The following is a 20,859-nucleotide window of genomic DNA, read 5'->3' on the forward strand; positions in this document are numbered from 1 at the left end:
TCAATGCGATGCATGCGCAGAAAGTTTGTAGCTTTGAGGTCCGGATTATGGGTGTCCGAATTAACGACTTTTGACTGTATTAGTTTTTCTGTTTTTAATAATTACAAATTCATTCAATAGTGTGTTAGATCATGTTGCTTGAAATTATCAATTGATAAATTAGTTAGATCACTATTAATGGTTGTTACAACAGTCACCAAAAATGTTAGATTATATCAAACTGTACCACAAGACATGTGGCTTCTAAATTCTTATTAATAGTAGTATTAAAAGTGTCAGTAATAAGTAAGTGTCATTAAAAGTGAGTAAATCATATTTGCTTTTTACTTGTATTTCTTATTTTTTTAGTCTAAAATATTGGATAGTTTTATATCATGTGAGGTTTATATTGTATAGTTACAAAATGTATCATATGAGATTTAATTATATATGAAGAAATCTTGATGTTACTTTTGTAGATGTGACAAATGTCTGTTTTAAGTATTATCATGGTATTACCGGTGCACTACGAGCTGTCAGTCCCGTGGTTACTGTTAGAAGGTTCCTGGACTCCTGTGGACCTCAAGTAAGAATTCTGTTTTATAAACAGTACTGAAATAATATTGGGAAATCTGGCTACACTAAATTCTTTGTTTTCTTAACTTTCCATTCATTAGGATGGTAGTTAAATCATTAAACAAAATAATTTGAAACTGAGAACTGTGAAGCACTTTTTTCAAGATAACTGACAGGAAATTTAAATATTGGCTAAAAATTTAACAGTTCAGAAATTCCTTGAGTTTTTGTCATTTTGATTAGAATATAATTTTTAAATCTTTTTGTTGCATGGATTAGAAATTCTATGTTTTATGGAAATACAATTACAGTAGCTATTATTTTTACTATTTTTTATTTATTTATTTATTTTTACTGTTGTGTAGAAAATTTCATTTGATTATTGTTTGACTTTAGTAGTAAAGAGCAAATTCATTGCTTTACTGTGAATAATCAAATTTATGTACATAGAATAGTCATGGGACTGAAGATGTATTGGTGGGATATTCTTCTCAGCAATACCCTGTAGAAATGGTGAAGTTTACTTTATCTAGTAAGTACTTGAAATACATTTTAAATAATATGACTGGTTTTAAAGCAAAAACTTTTTTTTTTTTTTTTTTTTTTCGATTTCTAATGCACAGAAACATTTTCAGACCTCCATGCAAGAAATTTGAAAAAGGGGATGTTTTTTAACCCTGATCCCTATGTCAAAATATCTATTCAACCTGGAAAAGGAGAAGGTGTTTTACTTTTACCTCATCATGGCCAAGTTTGTCGAACTGGTATTGCTGAATCTACTACTCACCCTTCATGGCCTGGTCAGGTAAAGTAAAAATGTGTTCATGAATGATGAAATTTTTTTATGCTTTTGTGTTATAGCAGATACTCATCCTTGTGGTTAATCACAATTAAGAAAATCACCATCCTTGTGGTTAATCACTGACCAAATCGGACATTTTTATCTGTATCTTACTCCATTTAAAAACTAGGAGTTCCGTCCTTGCCACAAAATAAGTAATACATAGCTCTTTTAAAATTGATAGCTGAGAACACTAGAATCAATTTCTAAGACAATTTGTGGCCATGTTTTCTTTTGAACATACTGAAAATCCTACCTAACTAAAGAATAACAAATGCATTATAATCCCTCTACCTTATTAGAAGAAGCTGTATGTTAATCATGATTTGTAACATTAATTAGCTATTATTAGATGTGCAATGGAACCTCGCTTTGCAAGCATAATTTGTTCCTGCTAACTAAAGAATAATGAATGCATTATAATCCCTCTACCTTATTAGAAGAAGCTGTATGTTAATCATGAATTGTAACATTAATTAGTTATTATTAGATGTGCAGTGGAACCTCGCTTTGCAAGCATAATTTGTTCCTGCTATCCTTACTTGTAATGTGAAAAGAATTTTTCTGTAGGAATCAATGTGAAATACAATAATCCTAAAAAGTTGTCTAAAAACATTTGATTTTGAATATGCTTCAAAATTTGGCAAAAATGAGATGCAACATCATCTTTAAATAAGTTTGTAGCATGCGTAGCTACTGCCTTATTAGTGTGGACGCAGTAGTTTCCCATGCTTTGAGCATCTCTTTTGTTTGGAAACTTGAAGTTTTGCTGAGGAGAAGATACCTCCTACCCTTTTGAAATCTCCACTCCCTTCCGTAACACAGAATGCATTTGCATAATTTCTTCAGTGGTCAGTACCTGGCTTTGCTCTTCCACTAGTTCACTGATGTCATTGCTATCCACCTCTATTCCCATACTCTTGACTAGAGACAATCTTGTCAAATGCTCAGTGATAGGAAGATGTTAGCTGAGTGAGCACTAACACAAACTAGTAGCCAAGTAATTTTTATAAGTTAACATAATGCTTTAAGAATACCAAGTTACTCTAAATATCTTCCGTCTGAAAGCAGAGATCTTAAGATTATATTACTGATAATCATGTTTTTTAATTAAACTGTTTATAATTATTAAAACTGTATAAAAATGCTTTATTTTGAATAATTATAATTAAATATAAAATACTCATTTGAATTGTAATAATTGTTAATATATTTTAATGTGCTGCTGGCCATTAAAATTGCTACATTGTAAAGGAAAGCAGTTAGCAGAACTATATCTATTTTGCAAATGCATTATAATAGAAAGATGGAATGATTTAAATTTCAGGTAATTTTGAAAATATAGGGCATGCAGAAATCTGCACCTTAAGTATCTTTGGCAACAATAGCATTTGTTGTATGGAGTTGGACAGACTGCCCGTAGCATTTTAGGGTATTGCAATCTATGTTGCTTCACTTCTTGCCAGAGTTCATCTGTTCTGTTGGCTGGCAGGTATTGTATGAATGTGTCTTTCCGGTCATCAGACATTTTCATTTGGTGAGAGATCTGGAGAACATACCAGCTAAAGCACAAGTCTGACATCTTGTGTATTGAGAAAATGCAGGACAGTGTGGGTAACAGACGCTGAAGATAAGACAAGAGCCACGAGCATTTAAACCTCAGTAATGTAAATCTGAGCCATTGGTGTGGTGATTATTGAGATTCTGCACATCTCTATGTGTGACCTTCTGAACTAAAAACAATCATTGAATCTGAACTAATATGAACAATAATTACATTGTATGATAATCTATAGCCCTGGTGTGCTATGATTCTCCAACATGCAAATTCCGACACATACCTATATGAATTTTTTGTGTGTGTGTGTCAGAGGCATAGCATTTATTGTAATCTTAAACATATAAAATGAGATTTCTGAATGAAAAATCGGAGTTTTAGAGTGTTTTTTATAATCTGTCTGATACCGTTAACTTTTGTCACTAATATGTACATATCATGAAATTCTTATCATTTGCTATTCTGATGTTCCTATGTTCGATTTTTCATACAATTTCAGATTTGTTGTGTACTGTGTAACAGTTCTCTAGCAATTTTAATGGTCAACCTTGTATGTTACATAGAAATAAATTGACGACATAAATAATTGCAATTGCAAAGAAGCTGTAAATTTTTGCCTGAATTGGTGAATGATAAGTTTTTTAAAATGTCTCTCTTTGAATTTTAAACAAAATTTTGTCAGTAATCATGAACGTCTATGAAAAGCAGCAGCAGAATGTTTGCAAACAAATTTTTCATTTTACTTTTCTTAATAAAATATTTTTATTTATAAAATATATTCTCATACCTGATGGCTTATATTATAACTTTATTTAAGAGAAAATATTGGTAAATGAGCTTTATTTTGAATGTGCTTATGTTGCGTACTGATATTGTATTGGAATTATTATATAGCTAAGAATCATACTTTGGGAAGAGCAGGCAGAATGAACCATAAACTTTCGAGTTTCATTTTCAAATATGTAATAGTTTTGCAAGTTCACTCACACCAAGATAGTAAATAACATCTGGTGGTTAGAATAGTGGTTTCAAACTCAAACTGCATGTGGACCAAATGCACAACTGAAAGCAGCTAGGACAGTGATATTTTTAACAAAATTAAAGTTTTCCTTCTTTGTCATGAATTAAACATGCACATTGGTCTGTCTGGTTCTTTTCTTAGGTTCATAAATTTTCTGTTCCCCCCCCCCAAAAAAAAACCTCTTCATATATAAATGTAGTTCCAAACAAAGCTATTATTCTTATTGCAGAAACTTAAAGGGGTATGCTTATCCTTTTTCTGGTACGAATAAAAGTTAATCAAATTCTGTATCTGAAATGTTTGCCTAAAATTTATACCACATTCTAAATTAAATAATCCCATTTTTAGATTTTAAGGTCTCACATTCATTTTTAGAAATTAAAATAGTGTAAAATTTAGAGTACAAATCATTAAAATCCGAAATTTTTTCTTCTGTTTTTGTCATAATGTTTAATAATTTATGGCAAATGTATCTGCAGATTGTGCAAAATTACTTTGGGGGGGGGCACCAGTTTGAGACCACTTGTTTAGAATATGTCTAAAAAAATTATTAACGGTTAATAGCACAATATGTAAAATTGAAATCACTTAATGGATAGGTAACATATAAATTGGATCAGATTTTTTTAATTAAATTTATCATTTAGTACTTTTATTCATGTTGTATATTTTATACATTAACTATCTCTTATGCACTTCAATGAAATCAAAATTTCCTTGAAGTATTGTTTTCACTTAATTATATTTTCCTTTTGCAGTTTGAGTTTATTGCCTATCCATCTGATATTCTAGACTTCGAAGTAAAAGATAAATTTGCAAAAAGTAGACCTATCATTAGTCGTTTCTTGGGAAAATTTTCTGTGCAGATTTGCCTTCTTCTTGATCAGTTTACAGGGTAAATATTTAATTCAAGCTTACATTATTTGTTCTAAATGATTTTATTATTTAATATAAGCTAGTAAATAAATATTTTAAGGTTTTAACCTGATATTTTATTAATAAATAAAATAAATTTTGTTCAATTCAAAATTTTGTTGTATATAGAAACTTGTTTTTTCTCTAGAAACAAAAATGCATGAATGTATATTAAGTTTTATAATTTAAGATTAAAAATAGAATTAAATGTGATGCCTTTACCCATTTACAGGAAGAAATGTGTATATGATATAATGATGCATTACATTAATTTTATTATTTTGAAGTTGGTAGTTGATTCAATCATCAAAATAAATGTTTTAATGTATATTCAGATAATTTAATGGAACTAGAAATTGCTTTGAATGGTTTGTTAAAACATTTATTTATTGAAGATATTATTTAAAATTCAGTAATAATTTTAAGCGCTATAATTATACTTGGTTGCTTTATAATTTGCATTAAAAATTAGTAAACGTTGTTTATGATAATTTGGCACAAAGGTTCTGTAACTTTAAGAAATTCATAAAGCAAATATCTTGTCCCACTTCTCTGTATTCACAAAAAAATATTATTTATTTATGCATAATTTTTAAGTTAGTTTTCAGAAAGAAATTTCATCTTCAAAATAATAAACTATGTGTTTGCACAAAAAATAAAGTGCATAAAAGACTGGAACTGAACATTTATGCATTCTCTTCCTTTTAAAGTGCTGCTTTAAGATAATATTGCATCTGACTCTCATTATAAACTAAGGTTCTTGGGGAAAATTTCAGTCTGTGTTTCTAACTAGCAAATTTAACATTGTGGGCATAGTATGTCAGTTTTTCACATTTAATAGAAATTGCACTTTTATATTTGAAGATTTATAGTAAACTTATATAGTGATATTTGATTTGTTCCATTTTGCCATTTGCATTCAGTAGTTTTATATATTGACAACATTCTATTAATTTCATTACTGTATAAACTATTCATTATCATTATATTCAAATCAGGCTCTGTAATACTTGTGAAAAGGTCTATTAGCCACTAATAGCCTAAGCTACTAGTGGCTAATGTTTATGTATTTAATTCTTGTGAGAGGTATTAACGTAACTTCTCAGTTACTAAAATTTTTCATTGTATCAGTCTCTTTTTCTCATGATAGTATGGTATTTTTGTAAATTTCATAAATTTAAATCTAGATTGTTAATTCTGCTGTATATTAAAACTATTTTATGAATATTTTACTGAAATTATTACTGCCATTGCATCAAATTAATGGAAAACTCTTGTTTGAAACTGATGGCTAGAAGTGACCTATCAAACACTCAGATGACCTGTTAAGCGCCTTACATCAAACAACATAATTGGAAGTTCAGAGAAAATGTTTTTGAATGAAACTCAAAGTACTACTCTACAGAACAAATAAATAATAAGAAAAAGTTTTATTGCTGTTGAGAAAAAAATGTATACAATTCCCCCCTTTTTATTGCTGTATTGTGGGAAAAGGTGTGTGGTTTTCCTTCTCCTTCTAACTTTATAGCACTGGATGCAAATTCTTTAATACCTTGTAATTATACCATCTTGTATACCTTGTATGCTTGTATAAATTATCAAGCAAAATATTTTTGATCCTGTTTTTAAAAATGATGCAGTTTAATAATACCTCAAAGGAAAACTGTTTTATTATCAACAATTTAAAAAAAAATATTATTTATCAGCTTATTCTTCTGTGACTGCAAGTAATGTATATTCAAGCCATTGCTTTACCTATTTCATATATATATCAGATTTGTAAAGAATGTTTTTTGTTTTCAATATTTCAAGTTTTTTGAGGAAAGGGCATCTTTTCTCTCCCCCCCCCTTTTTTTTTCTCCTGTAGGTAATTTAGACCTGCTGTTTCAAAGCCTTATGTTAATGTAAATAAACCCAAAAAATAATTCCCTCACTCCCTGTGCCAGTTTCTAATTGTAAGTAAACTTCTCTAAATGTTTTAATGTTTTATTTCTTGAGAAATTGATGGCAGGAAAGAAAGGAATATGATATTTTTAATTATGTCTCTTGGTATGCATTCTTTTATACTTTCTTTCAAAATTGGGATGTTTTAGGATATAACCTTAAAGCACTTTTACACCAAGTAATCAAATCCTTACTATTAGTAATCAAATCTCCCTATTCGATCCTGATCTTATAAAATGATTCAGATTTTAAGTGTAATATATAAAGAATTAATTGAGAAATCTCAAGAATTGTCATAATTTTATGTTTTATATAATATTGCTTTTAAAGAGTATACAGTTGTGAAAATATTTTAAATGAGATATTTTTTGGTAGGAAATGTTAAATCATGAAGCTTTAAAACTATAAACTGTGTTCAAATTTCTAATGCTTTTTAAAGCCAAATTAAGCCTTTACTTGTATTAAGCATTTTATTTTTTGAAATACTGAAACTTGCATAATGTCTATATAATTATTGTTTTTCTCTGGTTTTAGGATTCCAATAGAATTCAGTTTCAGTTTGTGCAATAAAAACCCATCTGATCATGTAACAGGGCAGTTATCATTTACTTTCACTCTTGAAAATGGTCCAGGTATAAAAATATATATATATATATTTTTTTTTTTTTTTTTTTTTTTTTTTTTTTTTTCATGTTTAAAAATTATTTTACAGCATATTGTTCAGAATTGAATGAATCATTCACTGTAAGCTGTGGCTTTAAAAATACTTATGAAAGAAATCTGCTTAACAAAGATATATGAATTCTTTGTAAAGACGTTAAATCTTGCTCTATCATGCTTGAAAAATTTTAACATTGAAAAGGCTGATATTTAATTAAAGTGCCTTTTTTACATGTTTCTTACAGAGTAATTAAAGAAAAAAATGGTAATAGATATTTAAGCGTGCAAAATTTTCTTTTGGGACAAAAGTTTAGAAATAATGATTAAAATTATTTTATTTGTTCATACAGTAATAGTTTGCATATTGATTTTATGCTCAAGTTATCCTAAAACATTCAGTTTGTAAGACATTACTGAAAGAGATATCATAACTTTCATTTTTTATATTTTCATGTATACATGATATATTAAGTTAAAAAGGAAAAGCTATAAATTTTGTAATCGTATAAATGTGTTTGTTATTTGCATATGTAAGTAATATATTTGTATGTATTATTCTGAAAATCCTGTCTTTTCTTTAGTCGACCCATGGACTCACATTCGTCAAGTCCATAATCCCATATATGCAACTGATCTTTCTGATTCACAGATAACTGGGTCATCCGTCCCAAACACACCTCAGCACATTGTACTTTCTAGTCGATCAGCTCAAATGCTAAATGGTAATTTGTCTGGTAATGGCAGTAGCCATTCCGTAGCTGGGTCACGTGCCTCTGAGCCATCAAGAAGAGATGGGCAGCCTCGAAATATTCGTTCTGGTTCTGATCAAAGCATAAATAGTATTGCAGCTGCCCCACCAGCTGCTCGGAGAGCTTCTCAGGCATCTGTTACTCGTCTATCTATTCCATCAATACCTACAACCACTGCAAGCAGTAACAGTATTTGCAGTGCTGGCTCTTCCACAGTGGCCTTTACTAATATGGAATATGTGCTTCAGCCTGCAACTGATTCCACAAATAGCATTGAACCATCTCCTAATCCTACCCCAGTAAAAGAGATGGATGTTCCTCCACCTCTGCCACCAAAGCAGAAATCAGCTAAAGTGCATCGTCCTCTGGAGCGATCTAAAGCCCATCTTGTAGGACCAAGCACATCTTCGCAGGATGGACCTTCAGTTAGCAGAGTGGAAATATCAGACACCAGTCAGTTATCAACTCATAAACCTAAACATACTAAACCTGAAGACAGTTTTTTATTGGAAATAGTTGATACAGATGAACAAAATGGTAATACAGATGATGATGATGCAACTCCATGTATTGATGGTGATGAAAGTGTGAGTGCCTTGTCAACATCTGTATCAGTACCTCTTCTTCGAGATTCTAGTCCTCCACCTCCAGCATTGCCCCAGAGAACATCTAGTGGTGCACCACGGCCTGTAGCTCTTCCAGTTCATCCAGTGGGATCTAATAGTTATCCTGATGGTCATTATATCAATCAAACTCAAATACACTGTGAACACTCAGTTTCCCAGCGAACAGCCCCCTTAGCAACTCCTGAACATGACTCCATCCATGAAGGAGGACCATCATTAGAAAACATAAATGAAGCTGTTAATTTTGAGGGGGAAGATGAAACGCCTGTTTTAAATTATTCAGAGCTGGAACCAAGTATAGATGCATATAGTTCTTCAGATCTTGATCATGAAACTTATCTTAGTCTCAGTGAAGCTAGTGATTTAGCTCGTGTTGCAAATTCAATGGATCACATGACTAATGATTTTGGTGAGCTTAATTTAGATAATGATGAAATCCCTGGTAGTTACAGTGTCTGTGTACCAGATGTTGTCACTCCGCCGTGCAGCAGCCCCTCATCCCAAACTCTTAGTGCCAGTGAAAATGAAGAGCCGCCGGGCGACGGAGATAATCTGCAGAGAAATGGTTCCTATGGATCGGACTCCGATTCCATTGACGGAGAAAATGTGCTTGCATATCCTGATGCAGTAGCACAGGAACCGTCCTTACCGAGTTGCGCTACTACCCCCGATATGCCCTCAACATCAAGAACGGGGATGCACTGTAGTACCAGCTCACTCAGTTTGTTATCAACACCAGATAGTGTTCAGACTCCTGTTTCTCCTGGTTTGGTTGTCAGTCCAGCTAGTGATGACCTCAGTCCAGTTAGCCCTACTGATGAAACTTCTGATGATGGGCCATCTCCATTGAGGATGTCCCCTTCATCTGAAGAGCGGGATAACCATGTATCTCCATCTCAGCCTAGCATTGCAAATCACTTAACTTACATAAGGCCAGACTCAGATTTATGGGTCCAGAGGCGCAATTCTCTTGGGTAAGTAGTACCTCATTAATTCTACAAATTATTTTATCTGACCTTCATTTTGTTAAATTTTTATATTTTATAAAATTGTCTCTCTTTATATAGTTAAAACTTATGGGAAACTTATCTGTATAGATATTTACAGTTGAATCAGTTATAATACAGCCTTTTTAGGATATTTATGCTATAATGAAATCATTTGTTTGTTATAAATGTATAAAAGTATAAATTTGTTATAAATTGAAAAGATATTTATGTTTCACTAAAATTAAATATGTATGTGTGGTTATTTTTATACTTATGTATACAATATATTTGAAAAATTATAACTGTTTCAAAGAATTTAGGGTATCTTATGTACTGTTGTTGTTTTGTCATGTTTGATATTGCAACACACTTATGCTTGTTTGTGGTACTGAGGTGAAAGTCTTGATTTTCCCCAAAAAATTAAAATTTTAAATTGACAGACCTCAGCTCTATTTTTGTTCAGTAATAAATTTCATAAAGATATTTTTTCAGTGTAAGGAAGTTTTACCTGCATTATCCAGTTGTCTTAATTTGACAGATGTGAACTCCTTTCATCGGCAGTAAATACACTGGTCATCAGAATTAAAAAATGTGGACAGAAATAAAGCTTAAAAACTAGTTATTGAAAAAAATTATTAAAAACTTCTTCGAGAACAAAAATGTTATTTAATGTAGTTTAGCATGCTTGCCAGTTGATTAATCTCAAAATACAGTCGAATGTGCTTATAAAGAATGTGAAGGGTGCGCAATATTTGCTCATTATAGCCGAGTGCTTGTAGAAAATGGATTCATGAAAAAATCATTAAAATTTCATGTATACTTACTATATATGTACTTACTGTATTTATATTTTATTTTTGTACAGTAAAAAAAAACATTGGTTAATATGCTTATTCTCTCTTTCTTGTGGTACTGTTTGTTCCTTGGAGAAAATTCGTGGCCCCGGAAAACATCATCACCCCTGGCTTCCAAAAACGTTTAGGTTTTCCTGCTTACTCGAAAGTCTTTATGTTGTGAGCAGTTCAGATTCTTCACATTCATCTCATTAATGTAGCTTTTATTATTTTTTTTAATTTAATTTATTTATTTATTTATTTTTGTTTATCTGCTTTAGCGAGGATTTCAGCTATAGTGTCTTTGAAAGTAGGTATCTCGGAAATGATAACAATGGCATCAACAGATACATAATTTTCAAATTCTTCTCTACTCATTTCCAAATTTTACAAGTCGTCTACTTCTTTCTCCCCCCCCCCCTCCCTCAGTGAATTGCCTCTCTTGAGAAATGTTCAATCCAGCCTTATGTTTTCCAGTGCATTGTTCATTAAACGTGCCGCTTTAAGTATGTTTATGTTAGCACTTGAGATAGTTCTTATTTTTTCTCTTCCATTGAGAAACATCAAAATCAAGTGCTAATAAAAGTTTTATTTAAAACTTCTGATGAACCCTTGGTCCAAAGGCTTGATAACATTTGTAGAATTTGGTAGTAAAAATTTAATCCTCATCCTTGTAAGTCCAGTGGTTTCAGGATGTGCTTTAAATTTATCAATTAAAAAGAAAATTTTATGCTTTTGTTTCCTCTCTTGCCTGTCCCATTTTGAAATTAAATTCATGAAAATGTCTGATGTCATCTACGCTCTTTTTTGCTATGGTCATAATCAACAGGAAGCATTTTTATATGTTTAAAATACATAGGTTTTTGGTCTTGTTCCTTGGAGTTCTAACAGTTTCTTCTTGTCCAGACATATTAGAACATGCTAAAGCTATCCATCAGTTTTTGCAGAGCTTGCCTCTGATACACTTTTCACAATCTTAAATATCTGCTGTGAGGTTACAATGTAGAAAATGCACACTTCATTGGCATTGTAAATATCATCTTTTATGTATCTTTCTCTGATGACTTGCCACTTTTCACTTATCCATGTCACGATATCCACCATGCTTGCAGATTTTGCTTCACTACAGATTTTTTCATGTGATTGTCTGATTTTGAGACAAGCATTCAACTTGCTTAGTAAGATTTTTTATCTGTGTATTCTTTAAACATACTGAAGGTACCTCTGTAATTTGCTCAGTATTTGAAGGCATGCAAATAGCTGATTGTGTGCCTTTTGTGACTTCCGAAACTGTAGCGGCTATTTGCTAAAAGGTTTTCCATCTGCAGTTCAGTCATTTTTAACCCGGCGGAAGGCACATCAAGGAAAGTTACTAGAGTGGGTGCATGGGGTATCACATACCCCAATATTTTACAGTTTTATTTAGTTTATTTAGTTATTTATTTATAGTTTTAAATCTGTTTTTCTTTTATAGTACTGGAATAATGATACTTAAGTTTCAAAATAAGTTTTTACAGACTTAAAATTAAGATTAATAATAATAACAAAATAAGGTTTTATTTATTTTCATTAAGGTTTATTCTCTAAGTTTTATTGCCTCTCTAATACACGATGCTTATTTTATTTGTTTACACTTTGAACAAAATACATTCATGTGTTGTTAGTTTCAGTTCAGTAAAAACAGAATATTCAAAATTCTGGATAAGTAAATAAAGAAAGGTTGCTTACCTTCATGATCCGCATTCTCATTCTTGTCCGCCGCTTTGGTAAACTATCCGATTTGCTTTCAAAACTCATCTAAAATTGACACTATTTTGCACGAATTTATTTTTTTACATTTTACAAAAACAAGAATAATATCTAAATCATTACAACATCAAAAACACTTCTAACAATTTAGCGTCATTGTTCTACAGTGCATTATTCTACAGCATCACTGTTCTAAAAGCGTACACTCATCATTGCCAGTTCTTAAAAAACAAACTTTCTTTTTCAATTCTCGTTGGTCTGGTGGCGAAGCATGTGTCGTTTGCAACACACTTCCCCAATGAGTTTCACCAAGTTGAAACTTAGCCACAGTCTGGTTGAAAGTTCATGAGATCTAATTATTCAGGGGTTCGAATCACTCGTCCACATCTAGTTGTTTTGAGAGGATTCTGATTGAGTTCATCTGACTGATCTTTGTCAGTGACACGAAAATCTGTAGATCCAATAGAAGTTGTAGGCGTATCAAAAATTTTTTGATCAGAATGCTTCTTTCTCAAACAGTCTCCTGTATTATCTGTTTGTAAATGGACTTCCAACGTATAAATTCGTTGTATGGATCGAAGGATTTTGCCATGTTTGGTGCGTAATTTTACTAAATGAACTATACCATCATTTCATGGGATGAGTGTTATAATTTTTCCTAGAGGCCACTTGATTCTTTTCTCAGGTGTTTTTATTAACACAATGTCTCCAACTGATAGTTTAATATATTTCTCTGTTTTTAAAATATGGTTTTCCAGTTGTCTTAAGTATTTGGTTTTAACCGTTTTCTTAGATCTTCTCTGACCATCATCTGGTATACATACCTTTTTTGTAAGTATTTGGCATCAATAGTGTCTAGATCTGGAACACCACTTTCTTTTAGATCGCGAAAAAACATTGTAGGTGTAAAGGGTTCCAGTTCCAAGTCCTCGGAAATATGTGTTAATCGTCTGCAATTTAAGATACTTTTGCAATCGCAGAGGATCGTAGAGAGTTCTTCATATGTCAATGAGGCATTACCTAAAACTTCTCTTAGAATGTTTTTCATCAGGCCAATCATTCTTTCCCAAAATCCACCCTACCAGGGAGAAGCTGGTGGGATAAATTTCCATTTAATTCAGTTGACAACATGATTCTTAATAATTTTATCCCAGTCAATCATTTTTAAGAGCGAATTTTACGAAAAAATTACTACCGTTATCAGTGTAGACAATTTCAGGTCTTCCTGTGCGAGCTATAAAACGCCCGGAAAGCCAATAAAAAGTTATCTGTTTTGACAAAGACGTTAAAAGTTCAAGATGAATTGCCATGTATACTGCACATGTAAATAAAATTATCCACGTTTTTGACCCACTTCTTAAAAACAAAGGGCCAGCTAAGTCGATACCTGTCAGAAAACAGAAGAATCTCTAACACGGTCTTTTGGCAAAGGTGTTTATTGTACCATGGTGGGTCTCGAATCAAATCTTCTACATTTAGTGAAGTTTTTCAACACTAATAGACACGAAATAACACACGAATGGTTTTACGACCTTTCAGAATTCAGAAATTTTCACGGTGCATTGCCATTAAAGTCTGAGTTCCGCAATGCATTTGTTGTTTATGTTTTTCCATAATCAATTTAGAGACAACTGGATGTTCAGGAGGTAGGATTACAGGTGTACTAAAAATTTTTAAGTCTTGTCTCATTAATATTCTTGACTTTACTCTTAAAAGACCAGATGAATCAACAAATGGTTTTAAATGCAGTGAGCGTTTATCCTTTCCTGTTTTAAAGGAGACTTTTTGCACAATTTTCTAAACAAGAACTTCAGCTGCATTCAATTCTTCGATTTCTAAGTTCTTTGACATTGTTCTATTTTTATCTCTTCAGTTGTCAATATACCTTTTTATCCAGGCTTTTTATCCAGGAAACTCTAATTAGTTTCTCAAAAGAAGAAACTCGTGAGAAATGTGAAAATTCTTGATCTACATTTGTTAACAAGGATACAACTGCTTTTCTTCTTTCTCGATCAATCATATCTTTGTCAGGAGAAGTAACAAAAGTAGGCCAACAGTCTGGATTCAACTTCAACCATGCTGGACCTTCATGCCATCTTTAAGCTTTAATGGTTTCAACAGAACATCCTCTTGATGGAATATCTGCAGGATTCAGGTTTCCAGGACATAATTCCATGTATCAGGATTAGTAAGAGCTTGAATTTCTTTTACTCTATTCATAACAAATACACTCCAATTTTCTTCATTCTTAATCCAGTACAATGTGTTCCTTGAATCTGTCCAATAAAACATCGGTATATTTTCTTCCTTTAAATCTTGTTTTATAGATTTCATTAATCTTGTACCAATAACACAAACTAATAATTCTAGTCCACAAATTGATGTGGGTTTTAGAGGAGCAACTCTAGATCATGCTTGAACTAAATGACAAGAAACTTCATTTTCATTTCTTAAATAAATGCAGGTTGCATATGCCAGTCGGGATGCATCACAAAATATATGAAAGGATAATTTCAATTCAGAATTAATATTAAGCATCATCTGTTGGGGAATTTTTATTTCTGTTAAACGATTTGCATCATTTTTCCATTTCATGTATTTCCTATGAATTTCTTCAGGAAGAGCTTCATTCCAAGTTACTTTTAATTCCCAGCAGTTTTGTAACAGAATTTTAGGAATTAAAATTATACGGCAGGTGAATCCAATAGGGTCATAAATTTTATGAATTTCAGACAAAATTGTTCTTTTAGTAACAGGTTTATTTTTCGATTCATTTAATCCCTTAATATCACAACTTAATGTGTCATCATGCAAATCCCAAAAAAGTCTTAAAATGTTGACCGTTTTAGCTTCTCAAGGGTCATCTAAAAACTCATTCTCATTTAATTTACCAAGCTCCGACCGTTCTAAAATGGGTTCAACAACAAAGGCATCCCTTTCATTTCGAGGATAATTATATGCCCACTCTTTTAATTCAAATTTAGTACTTGACAAAGTGACATCATTTTTTAAGTTCTTTAATTCTGATTCATCATTCACACTTGTAACTAAATTATCAATGTACCAAGATTCTACTAATTTAGTAGCACTCGCGTGATAATTTTCTGGTACTTCATTCATTAATTTCGTTAGTGTTGCATTTAAGAGAAATGGACTGCTGGTTATTCCAAAGACCACTCTTCTATGCCTGTATATTTTCAAAATCTCAGAATTTCCCTGCTCCACATAAAAATCTTAATAATCGCTGTCTTTAGGATTAAGAAAGCAGAAAAGCCTTCATAATATCAGCGATCACGCCAATGTTTCCCAATCAAAATCTATTATAGCTGGAACCGTGTCAATTAAATTTGGACCCTTTTCCAAACAGTTATTTATGGAAGGTGATCCTTTAGTTCTTACAGATCCACTGAAAACCGGTCTTATTTTTGTCGTGGTGGAATTCATTCGAATAACAACGCGATGGGGTAAATAATGAGAAGGGTTATTAACTTCTTCCTCAGGAACAATCTCTATTATTTTCTCATCTTCCCAAGATTAAAAAATTGTGTCATAATCTTCTAAAAATCCCCCATCCTTTAATTTCTTCACAGTGCTCTTTAATCTTTTTTCTGCTATTTACCGATAGTTTGGAAGATGGGAATGATTTTCAATCCAAGGTAAACAAACTTGAAACCTTCCCTCTTCATCTCTTTTCACATTAGAAAGAAAATGTGTCATTGTTTGTTTTTCTAATTCTCTTTTAGTTTGACTTTCTGAAGGATCTAATATCCCAAGAGTATCAAGTTTCCCTAAATCAGAAATTTTACTATCTGTTACTAACATAAAAAATGTATAAGAACAACCATTTTTATTTTCCATTTCTATAGGCGTTTTCCCCATGGTACTCCAACCTAAATAAGTTTCAATGCAAACTAACCCACATTCTAACTTTTTTATTTTCCCTGTAAGCAATTTTCCCACTATGTCCGCACCTATGAGGATATGAATTTCAGAAGGAGAATGCTCGAACAACAGTTTTTTATGCATACCTTCAACATCATTCAAAAATATATTATGTGTTTTTAACTCATTTAAATAAGGTTTTATGTTTAATTGTGGAATATCAGAACAAATTTTCGCTTGATCAAAAGTTTTAATGTTACACTGATAATCGTTCTTGATACTACTTAAACGTACAATGAACTGTTTATGAGTTTCAACCACTTCGGTTCCTCTGAACAGACTATGAATTACACTGCTTTCGTTAATACATTCATACTGCATAGCATTAACTAAAAATTTAGATACATAGCTTTGCTGACTCCCAGAATCAATTAAACACCAGCAGTATTTTTCTGAACCATTTCCACGCACTTTTACTATTAAAGTTTGTAATAAAACTTTCTCTAAACATGTTTTGTTCATTAAATTGAGATCCTTCTTATTTGATTTTTTCTCATCTAAACTATTTCTGTCACAGATTCAACTGTTGTGTTTCCAACCACATTAACCACACTTTATCTTCGCAAAGCAATTTTTTGCCAAATGATTACCCCTTTTAAGGCATAAATAACATATTCCGAGATTTCGAAGTGAGGCCTTTTCTTTCTGCTAGACTTCGGGCAAGCATCAGAAGTATGTTTCTTTTTTCTGAATTCTCGCAAAATAGGCAGCTGTTAATTGAAACCTTTAACACAGCAGCTTTTGTAATAGAAATTTTATTCTTTTTTCTTTAGGAAAGTGGCTCAAATTCTGATTGTTTATTTTATCTTGAATTTGTGGCATAGATTCGCAACATTCAATTTCCATTTTTAAGAACTCTAATAATTCGTTTACATTGAAATTGTCTTTAGATTTCCTTTTCCTTTGGAAGTCGAGATTAAATTCATTCGGAATTAATTTTAATAAAACTGGTGTCAATAATGTGCCATAAGTTACATTAAGTAATTTCAAACTTCTTATCTGTATTTCGATATCATCATACAACTTACGTAATGCAAATATATTGTAAATATTTGTATTACGTACAAGTTCTAAATTTAATGGTTTTCCCATATGTGCATTTATAATTAAATCTGTTCGAAGAAAGCTTGTTTTAAGTAACTTGATTGCGGCAAAATAATTTTCACTTGATAATGCAAAACCACTGACAGCATTACAAACAGCACCTGATAAAAATGAAATCAAATAATTAAATTTGTCATCTGTATCACATTGTCAAACTGGTTCCAAAATAATAACTAATTAACAGGATCTCCATTAAATTTATTAATCGATAATTTCAGCAGTTTAATTTTTGAATGAGAAACAGAAGTATTTGAAATATCATTCTCAATATTACCAATTGTATTCGAAACAGGAATTTCAGGTTTCCTTTAACATAAATGTTAGTTTTAATTTCATGGAAATTACTTTCTCCGAATAACTTCACAAGTTTCAAATTCCGATTCATCAGTAGCCTCAATTAATTCTTGTATTTGTTTATCTAATTCTTTTAGGATGTTATATTTTGGGAAACAGCTAAATTGTGTTCTATTTCTTGGAGGTATTCTTTACAATTATGTATCAACTTTGTTGTCATACTCTCATGCTCATAACCACAGTTCGCCTTTTCTTTAATTCTTCTATTTTAGAAGACATGTTTAAATATTTCAAATTACAAATCAGTAATCTCAAATCATAAATAAACTTCTCAAATCAAAAGGAGATATTTTTCAAACGTTCCTAAATCTTTCACTTCAATATAGTATACTTTGGCGGTCCCTGTTCGGGCGTCATTAATTTCATTTCAGTAAAAACAGATCATTCAAAATTCTGGATAAGCAAATGAAGAAAGTTTGCTTACCTTCATGATCCGCGTTCTCCGATTCTGGTCCGCCGCTTTGGTAGACTATCTGATTTGCTTTCAAAACTCATCTAAAATTGACACTATTTTGCACGAATTAATTTATTTTTGACATTTCACACAAAACAGGAACAATATCTAAATCATTAAAACATCAAAAACACTTCTAACAATTTAGTGTCATTGTTCTACAGTGTTACTGTTCTAAAAGTGTGCACTCATCATTGTTAGCACAAAAAGTTTTCATATTTTAAATATTGCATTTGCACTCTTCTGTCCTTGGCTTGAGGGCATTTGTCACATCTTTTATACTTAGCTGCTTCAAATTTCATACATTTGTTGGAATTATTCCTCGAAACTGCTGCTTTTCTTTTGCATGCAGTACATACATTTCTTGGCAAAGTAGCAGTTGAAAGTAATGTAATTCAAGCATTTATTGAAGCAACATTCAGTGCAGAAAAGTAAATTACTATTGGCCACCTCCTTGTTATTCCTGCAATTGAATAACTTGCTGCCACTTCATTCACAGTATCCACTCCTCACTTAGTCATATCATAAAAACATATAATTTCTGGTGTTTTCTTTTCTCCGTAGTATCATCTATAGAGTTGTCGTTATGTAGGATTGAAAGCATTAGAACAGTTTTTCCCTTTTCAGGACATTAGAAATTAATGTTTCATCTTTTTCAAAACCAAACAGTGTATAAAATATTCCTATTTTCATCTTCAATTTCTGAAATGCAATCTTCATCATGTTCAAACATTTCTAATAAATCTCACAGTCGTTGCATTTCCAATTCATAGGAGGTGATTCTTTTTGCCATAATGTGATAAGAAATCTTTAAAATTTTTATTTAAAATACTTTAAAATTGTTTGCGAGTAGAAATATTTACTGTTACACTCTAGAAATAATTTTCTCAAATAAATATTCCGTCAGAAAAACAGTTACGCCTCTATCCTCATAACTGTTTTTCTGAGTGAATATTTATTTGAGAAAGTGTGGGGCACCCCAGTTGCTATGAAATACCGATAAATCTTTTTCTGAAACACACAGGCATTGGAAAGCGGTTCTGAAAGTCAAGCAGTACTAGAAACTCAGCTATTGAATGCAGCACGGAATTTGAGTTTCACAAGTTAGGAATATTCTACTCTTTTTGTAGAATTGGGGTATGATACACCCCACGCACTTTCCAGCGGGTTAAAGAGAAGTGTAGTTTCTAAAACTAAACATAAAGACATTCAGGGAAGTGGTTCCTTATACTGCATCCTACTGGGAGAAGAGACAGTAGATCAACAATTCAGTTGAGTTTGTTACAAGTGACAAAGTGCAGAGAAACAAAGAAATAAATATATCTTATTTGTAGCTTTTTGTAACAGATTTTCTGAATATGCACAGTTGAAACATACAATATTATGAGCACAAATCAAGTGCCTAATATTTCTCTAAATCACTTAATAACATGAAAAGCACTAACTATACTCTGTTGTAAGTACATACCAGTAGCAATGTGCTGTCTGTATTCAAAATGCATAAAAGTGAGAATTCGATGATGCCTTGCAAAAGCACACGTGTAGAAGAGGTGAATAACGGTTTCTTGATTTATTTATCCAGACAAGTCAGAAGTGTGGAGTTGTGCTGATGCGGCATGAATGAATTTTGGATGCCATTTTGGTGATTTGAACTACCATTTTGCAATGACAGTTGCTCTGGAATATTATTTATAATCAGTATGTAAATGTATAGACGTAATTATTTAGATGCAAAGATAAGTATTGTCTTCATTGCATAAAGATCTTGCTGACAGCAAGAAATTGAGAGTTTCAGAGTGTTTTTTTTTTTCCTCCCCTATTTGCTCTGTCTGCTACATTTTGGAAACTGAATTAACCATGCCTCTTTAATTTTGCTGTTGTATTTTACTATTATTTAATATTATTTGATTTTGCTGTTTTATCCTTTGAATCATTGCAGTTGAAGACAATATCAGGCAATAAGGTATTCTGAGGAAGGGGAAAGGATTTTTTTAATACATCACAGTGTATTGAATTATTATGTGAATTTTAAATTGTCAGAATTTAATATTGAATTTATTTGTGTAAGTAGACAATCTAAATGTTTTATTAATTCTATTAGGAATCTAGCATCAAGGTCACTAAGCTTCTCTGCTGGCAGAGATCAACTTCATGTAGCAACTTTGCAGCATCTTCCTACTACACGATTGCCTTCCATACCCGAAAGAACGATTCGATATCAGAGAGTCGATCTCGAGGATCCATTGCCCCCTCGTGAGTATTGCAGTGGTATGTCCTAACTAATCAGTCTGATTCTTCTGTGCATTTTAAACTACTTAAGAGTGTGGCATACATAATTAAGATTGGACATTATAAGCAAATTACTTATTCAAAGAGTAGCAGAAGGTATGTAATGCTCTTTAAAACCAAATTTAGAATAGCAAAGAGTACATGTTAAATAGCAAGTATACATTTTTTTCTTCCAAAACTTGTTAGGATTATTTTATATATTAATTTCTTATAACCTTAAATTTAAAACTTCTGATTATATAATATACTATGTATCTGTTAACTTTCAACAGCAAA

The 20,859-nt window shown here is 31.7% G+C and overlaps 1 protein-coding gene across 4 annotated transcripts in view; it reads left to right on the plus strand.

The window, feature by feature from the left end:
- LOC118195267 (E3 ubiquitin-protein ligase HECW2-like) overlaps positions 1-20,859 on the plus strand; it is a 112,082-nt gene that overhangs the window by 24,800 nt on the left and 66,423 nt on the right. For 2 of the 4 annotated variants that reach the window (XM_035366533.2, XM_085814835.1), the window contains exons 4-10: positions 459-565; positions 1,006-1,087; positions 1,191-1,360; positions 4,734-4,870; positions 7,369-7,466; positions 8,076-9,843; positions 20,396-20,562. In XM_035366533.2, the coding sequence (XP_035222424.2) occupies positions 459-565; positions 1,006-1,087; positions 1,191-1,360; positions 4,734-4,870; positions 7,369-7,466; positions 8,076-9,843; positions 20,396-20,562 (2,529 nt within the window). The remainder of the gene's footprint in view (positions 1-458; positions 566-1,005; positions 1,088-1,190; positions 1,361-4,733; positions 4,871-7,368; positions 7,467-8,075; positions 9,844-20,395; positions 20,563-20,859) is intronic. The other 2 variants (XM_035366535.2, XM_035366536.2) reach the window with 2 other exon arrangements.

Source organism: Stegodyphus dumicola, chromosome 4, assembly GCF_044657685.1.
Source record: "Stegodyphus dumicola isolate Sdum_Otavi_A_Nest chromosome 4, ASM4465768v1".
NCBI lineage: Eukaryota > Metazoa > Arthropoda > Arachnida > Araneae > Eresidae > Stegodyphus > Stegodyphus dumicola.